General features: G+C 29.4%; 1 protein-coding gene across 1 annotated transcript; it reads right to left on the bottom strand.

Annotated features, from left to right (window-relative positions):
• Positions 1–444: 444 nt before the first annotated feature.
• On the bottom strand, positions 445–1,591 carry LOC135963133 (RNA-binding protein Musashi homolog Rbp6-like; the record flags this gene model as incomplete). The annotated part of the gene is made up of 2 exons (XM_065514901.1): positions 445–1,388; positions 1,509–1,591. Coding segments are annotated over 2 exons (974 nt in total), but the record flags the coding sequence as incomplete, so codon positions are not given.
• Between the last annotated feature and the right edge of the window lie 5,655 nt (positions 1,592–7,246).

The raw sequence follows: 7,246 nt of genomic DNA, 5'->3' as shown, positions 1-7,246 counted from the left end.
AAACTAAATAAAAATAAGTATTTATGCAAAACTCTAGATGTAAATGCTTAGACAAAACACAATGTTTCCTTTTTTGTTTAATTTTTGATTTTTGATTTTTTTTTTGTTTCATTGGTAAAATTTGATAATGTTAGACTAAACCAAATTTATTATGTTTTTGTTTTCTTATTTGGTTGATTTTGAATATTAATTTACAAATACATGTATATTGTATAAATAAAGTTAAGTTTTAGTAATAACAGCAGTAGCAATAGTAAGTTAAACATACATACAATAGATTAATTAATTAATTTGTTAATATATAGTTAATTGAAAACAAACATTCAAATGAATGCAACAATTTGAATGTTTATTTTGTATTGTATTGTATTAAATAAGTATTATTCATATATTTAGTAAATACAACTATAAATAAAATTGAAATGAATGAATGTTTAAGATAAAATTGTTAAAATCAATTATGGACGTGTTAGTTGTGTTAGCACCGCTGAGGGTGGTCAGATTCCAAGGGCGTTAGCGCCCTGTAATTGATAGAGAGTGGCGGTGGGCACCTCTAGACCCGGTACCGATAATAAATCGGTGAGGGGATAAGTGAGAGTGGTCGTGCCTGGTCTTAATTGTGCCTGAGCCGAGGGAGCTGATGCGGCAGTTGCTGCTGCCGCTGCTAATGAATTTGTGGCATTGGTGGGTCTAAGTTGTGTGGCAGCCGCTGCTGCTAATAAACGTTTATAGCCAACCATTGCAGCAGCATCGTATAAAGCCGAGGCCTGGTGGGGATTTGAAGCGGCTGCAGCGGCAGCATATTGCAAAAGAGAGTGACCAGTTACTGCCGAGGGAGTGGGTGTTGATGTTGAAAGTGGTATGAATGTGTGGGTGGGTTGTGCGCCAGCTGCGGCAGCCGCAACAGCATTTGCTAAATTTTGCTGTTGCTGCTGTTGATGGTGTTGATGTAATTGTTGTTGCTGATTGGCAGCAGCCGCCGCTGCAGCTGCAGCAAAATGTGTGGGCAACGGATAGGGCGTATAACGCAAAGAAGGGTTAGAGGGTCCACCACTACCAGCACCACCACCAGAGCCGACACTACCAAATAGGGCCGCATGTGTATGAGCATGAGCGTGATGATGATGATGTGTGCCTGGCATGGAAGCAGCAGCAGCTGCTGCCATTGCGAAATTACTACCAAATATACCGGCAGCTGTAGCACTTCCGCCACCAACACCACCTCCACCACCACCAGCGGCACTTGCAGCAGCAGCTGCTGCTGAACTAGTGTTACCATTACTGCTCCAAACTACCAACTCACCGTAAGCAGAGCGGCCAGCTGCGCGAGTTTTAGCTAAATTAGCTGGTAACATGACTTCCTTCGGTTGGGCCTTCTTGCATTCGACCTACAGACAAACAAAGATATTAATTATTGAAAACAGAAACGCAATGAAACGTGTTTTGCACCATGTCATTTCATACATTGGTCTGCAAAATGAAGAACATTTTAATAAATACAAACTTACCATTTTATTATTTATCTCATGGAAATGGATTTCGCAAACTTTATCTACCACATCTTCACTTTGAAATGTAACGAAGCCAAAACCTGCAACAAGATAAAGATGATATAATATTATTAAATTTATTTTATAAAACTCTGACCAAAAATAAAAAAAAACAATGAATAAATTTATGCATTAAGAACAAAAACACAAAATATATGAATATGAAAAGGGTGAACAGTGGGCAGACATTTAGTTTTGCTCAACAAGAAACTTTATTAAAGTGTAATTATACCCTTCGTCACAAGAGGTGTACGTTTGTCATTCCTTTTCTAAATCCTTATAAATGAATGAGTCAAAATGGTTGTGGTTTGGAAAAACTGAAAAATATGTATCATACTCTCGATCTGCCAACCACAACCATTGAAAAATGGTTTGCAGAACGTCAGAATAACACAATTGACCCAATTTTGAGCAAATTATCCAAAATGGATAATAACACATTAGAAACATACAAATCGATTCGTTTAATGTATCAGTTATCAAACAAAATGCATTAAACCATTCGAACGAGATTTCAGATTATATGTACTATGTATGTAAATGGGCATTATGGGGTGGAAATAGTTTTTATATCAGAAATTCTTTTAATATTATATTCAATTCTAACTACTTTTTAAAATTTTACTGGAGTAATATTCAGATTTTAAAAATAATGGAATGAATTTAAAAATAACAGAAAAGAATGCATTATCTTTTCCACTGTTTTGTGTAACTTATATAATGTTAATATCACATTTTGTTTTTTTAAATAACTTTGTTTTTGTTTTAAAGAGTTTTGCTTAAAAATAATAAACAGCCATGGGAGTTTTTCGTCCTTTTATATGGACATAATAAGCAAAGAGGCTAAAAATCGGTCTGCTTATTGTCTGTCTCATCGCCCTTTTTTGCAAAATTAAAGTTTTGTGAACTTTTAACTGACTGACATCTTTAAGAGTACGACTTCTTATTGTAATTGCTTTTGTTGTTGCTTCATTTTGAAAATAACTGATCTGATACTCTTTTCTGGCAGTCTCGGGGGTAGTGTGTATTTCACTATGTTTTGTTGCAACTGTAGGTTGTTGCTGACTCGGTTTGCTGTTGCAATTTTGTAGTTAGTTTTGTTCGTTAAAAAGCTTTTAAAGTTATGATGACTTTTTAGTAGTTTTTGGCTGTGAACTTTTAGACAGACCACAATACGAATTTCGTTGTTGTTTTGACCAAAAATAAAACACAAAATAAATATGAATAAAAAAAGTTGCTTGGTAAATGTTACTGGGGAAAAAAGTTATTTTTTCTTTCTGGTTAATGGTTGGATTGTAAGGTAAATTCCAAAAGAAGTATATAATAATATTTGCGCAATAAAAATTAAGTTTAAACTAAATGTAATGCATATATACATACACGCAGAGAAAACATATAGTTGGGCATGGTTACTGTAACCATTTACATAGTGTTACAAGTTTTTTAACAATATTATAGTCACAGCAACTATTTACATGGTTGTGGTAACCATAATATGGTTAATTTACGATAGACGTAAACATGTATATGTTTGTGGCAACCATATTTATGATGAATAATTTTATCATAATATGTTGTTCTCAGATTATGATATCCATAAGCCGAGAGCAACATAATATGGTAAGTCCTTCATCATATAAATGGTTGTCACAAACATATACGTGTTTACTGTAATCATATATATGGTTGATGCAATCATGTGAATCGTAAATTAACCATATTATGGTTACCACAACCATATAATAGTTACTGTGACTATAATATTGTTAAAAAACTTTTAACAATATTGAAATGGTTACAGTAACCATGCCCAACTATATTTTTTCTCTGCGTGTAGGTGCCTATGTAGATTAGGGTGGCCCTTAATAAACGAAAGTTGGATTTTGGCCATTCTCACCCCCCAGTTTGGTGAACATTAGTAAAAAAATCATCCTGAAAAAATTTTAGGTAAATCGGTTGGGGTTAAGACGTGCCGCAGCCCTCTGAAGTTTAGAGATGCATTTACAAGGGGAAAAAATGCATTTTTTTCAGTTTTTGTAAAAATTTTGCCATTAAAAAATTACTTTTGTAATTTAATTTAAAAGAATCGAAATGTGTACGTAATTGTCGTTCTAATGAGACATAAAAAAAGAAATTGGTCAAAAAATGTAAAAGTTATTAAAAATTCGCCAGGCCATTAACGTGTCTCAGGCCACTAGAACAAGAAATGTAGAAACAAAATTAACATATTTTGAGAAATATTAAAATAAAAGCTCATTTTTACTTAAAATATGTCCTATTTACTTGTATATGAGTTTTTGTCTTCATAGGATACCGTTAACCTATTCTTAGGTATGAACAAAAAAATAAAATTTTTTTAACGGCAGTTTCAAAACTCCATTTTCAAATTTTTAAAAATTTTGTTAAACAAATTTCAGAATTTTTTGATCATCTCATTGGGATTTATTAAGAATATAATAGGGAATAAAAATGTGAAAAAATTATGAAAATATCTCTTATAGTTTTTCCGTACCTGCGATTTAAATTGAGAATATTATAGTCCAGATAATTCTAAATATACTCTGAAACTTTTACTAAAATCGGAAAACGATAACCCTTAAATCGTGAAGGTCAAATGTCAAATTTTTCAATATTTCAGGTCAATAGTGAGCGTTAGTCTTCAGTTGAACTATAAAATAACAGAACAATATTCAAATACTTATTGTAGTTTTCTTCTAATTTAAATTTTCTATTACATATTTTCATCTTGTTCTATTCATTTTCTTTTTTTTTTTGGTTGCTGATACCAATTATGTAGTTGGAATTTAATGCCTCAACAATTGTATTCTTTTAATACTTCAAAAATTTTGTCAAATATGTAGTATAAACATTTTTGCAAACCAAATTCTATATTCAATTGCTTATTTCTCTATTTATTATGGTTATATTTTTGTTAGCATGTTTATTGTTATAAATAAATAAATTTTATTGCAATTGCAACATTATTAAATATAATGAATATAATGGTTATAAAGTATATTTAATAACCGTAAAATGTTAAACTGATAATTTAAAATAATTCCATATACATACAGTGAGTGTCACTCAAAATCGTACAACATATTTTTTTTTTAAATATTATGAAATTATACAGGCAATAATAGGTGATTATATAAAAAATTAAAAGTAATTTTTTTAATTGGAACAAAAAATATGTATTTCAACAAAAAATATAACAAAACCTCAATTCCTGAAAAAAATATTGATGAAAATTAAAAATTCACAAAATTCATATTTCACTTCTTATATTATATTTTATATAACACTTATATTAAATTTTAATTAAAACTTTAAAAATTAAAAAAAATATTAATATTAAATAATCCTAATACTTTGTAGGGTATCCTTTGCTATTTTTTAGTGCCTGTACGATTTTAAGTGAAGAGTTAATATTGTGGGACTGACGGTGTTACCCAATTTTTTTATTTGTAGATAAGGGCAATTAAAATTATACCATATTTTCTGATATGTAATAGCACACACAATATAAAAAATAGTAGTTTAAAATATTTCCAAAACATCAACTTTCTAAAACTAATGAATAAAATTTTACTACGTGGTGTACGATTTTAAGTGACATTCACTGTACATAATTATGTATAAACTATAATCAATAAATATACAAATACAATTCTAATGCAGAATAATCTAATAATATTCCAAATATATTTATAAAATAAGCAGACAAATTTGATTGTCATAAAAAAGTTCATGATTTTTAAAAACTTTCCATTTTATTGAATAATTATAGAAATAATGGTGAGAACTGAAAAATCTACATTTACTATTGGATAAATTTAAAATGAGTAAAGGGTAATTTTTTTTCAAATACAAGTATTTGAGCAAAACCCTATTTCAGGCATTGATTTTTTATCAAAATTCTAAATTTATCATTAAATAAAAAATCTAGCTAGAGTTTTTAAGAATTCATTTCAAAATTGCAAAAATTATTTAACCAGTATATACGATTTTTGTCCAACTGCTTCTAAATATCCATTAACTAAGATTTTCCTGTTATCACATTCAAGAAATTTATAATTTCAAATTCCAAACAAAATTGGTTATAAATCTGTATATTCTAAGCTAATGGTCCTATTGCAAAATAATGTACAAACAAATTGCACAGGAGGATCTAGGCTTTCAGAAAATTACCACCATATTAGTTTCATAGATTTGTAGAGCTCGTAACTTGTACAAATACAGACAAATATTAAAATCAACTAGGATAATAAAACAAACATATTTTTTATTACACTAAGGCCCTAATTTTATAAATCACGTCACCAAAGTGATATTTATGTGCAAAGCAAAAACAACATTTCACACATTTTAAAAATTTGTTTTTGTTTTGTGTACACAATTTTCAAATTATGAAAGGCAAATCAACGCTTGAATTTTTTGTGCGTTTGTTTGGTTCAGAATTTGTACATAAAACAAAAACAAATTCTTAAAATGTGTTAAATGTTGTTTTTGCTTTGCACATAAATATCACTTTGGTGACGTGATTTACAAAATTAGGGCCTAAGTTAAAAGTTTTTTAACATTAAATTTTGAGAATTTTTTAATTAAAAACACATCAATATAACAAAAAATGGACAAACAAAAAATTTATGAATATATTATACATCCGGATTGAAGGACATATATAAATATCCTGTATGTTGATCCTTAACTTTAAAATAACATATTATATGGGCGCACACATATCCTTGCGGCGATTTTTGTAAAACCTTGTATTTATCACCTTTCCTGCATAATTTTTTAAGAAATTTTTAAATAACACTTCGTGATAACTTCGAAATCTGTGGAGATAACAGTCTAGTAAAATTGTTTTCTAAAAATTACACATGTCGTCGCAGGAACCATAATTTCCCGGACCTTCCCGTCCCTGGAGGAAAATAAAAAACGTTTCATTCATAATTAGTACTAAATTAAATTAATTTTTTACGAATAAATAGTGTTAGACTTTTACCAGCATTTTAAAAGAATTATTTGGTTGTACAATGTTGGTCCAACCTTCTTAACGGTTTCTCATTAGTCGTAGTTTTAATCGGTATAAAATCAATAAACTCTATTTTTTTTATTAAAAAACATAAGAATTTCAACTATGTTAAATGTGAAAAAAATGCGTTGTTACGAGTACTTCAGAAAGAGAAATGTATCAAAAATAGAATGTAGTTATTATTTTCTCTACATTTGAATATCCTTAGAAAACTTATTAAGAAATTCCAGAAAATTCCATACAAAAATTTCCTGAAAAATTTCCAAAAAATATTTCTAGGTATTCCCGGGAAAATTTCAGCTCCTAGGAATCCGACGTCGCAGGCATGAAGACCAGCGTTGTCCAATTGGACCAAAGTTGGTAGTTTTTAGTTAACAAATTGACTTTTGGTAGTTTGGTTGGTTTGTTTAGATTTTTGTCGAATTTTGGTAGGTTTTTTGAATAAGTATTTTTAAGAACAAAATATTAAAAATCATAACAAAAAAAAATAAGTTAATCCAAAATAATAAAATTATGAATTATCTTAAATTTGTAGTTTAGTCAGGTAAATGTATACGAATTTAGTAGAGTTCAGTTCAAAAAATTCCAAAGGGCTCGCAATACTTTTATTTTCTAATAATATTTGTTCTTCTGTTTCAAGATTTCAGTTTCATCT

Source organism: Calliphora vicina, unplaced genomic scaffold, assembly GCF_958450345.1.
Source record: "Calliphora vicina unplaced genomic scaffold, idCalVici1.1 scaffold_125, whole genome shotgun sequence".
Lineage (NCBI taxonomy): Eukaryota > Metazoa > Arthropoda > Insecta > Diptera > Calliphoridae > Calliphora > Calliphora vicina.
This window is presented reverse-complemented; position numbering and strand designations above follow the sequence as displayed.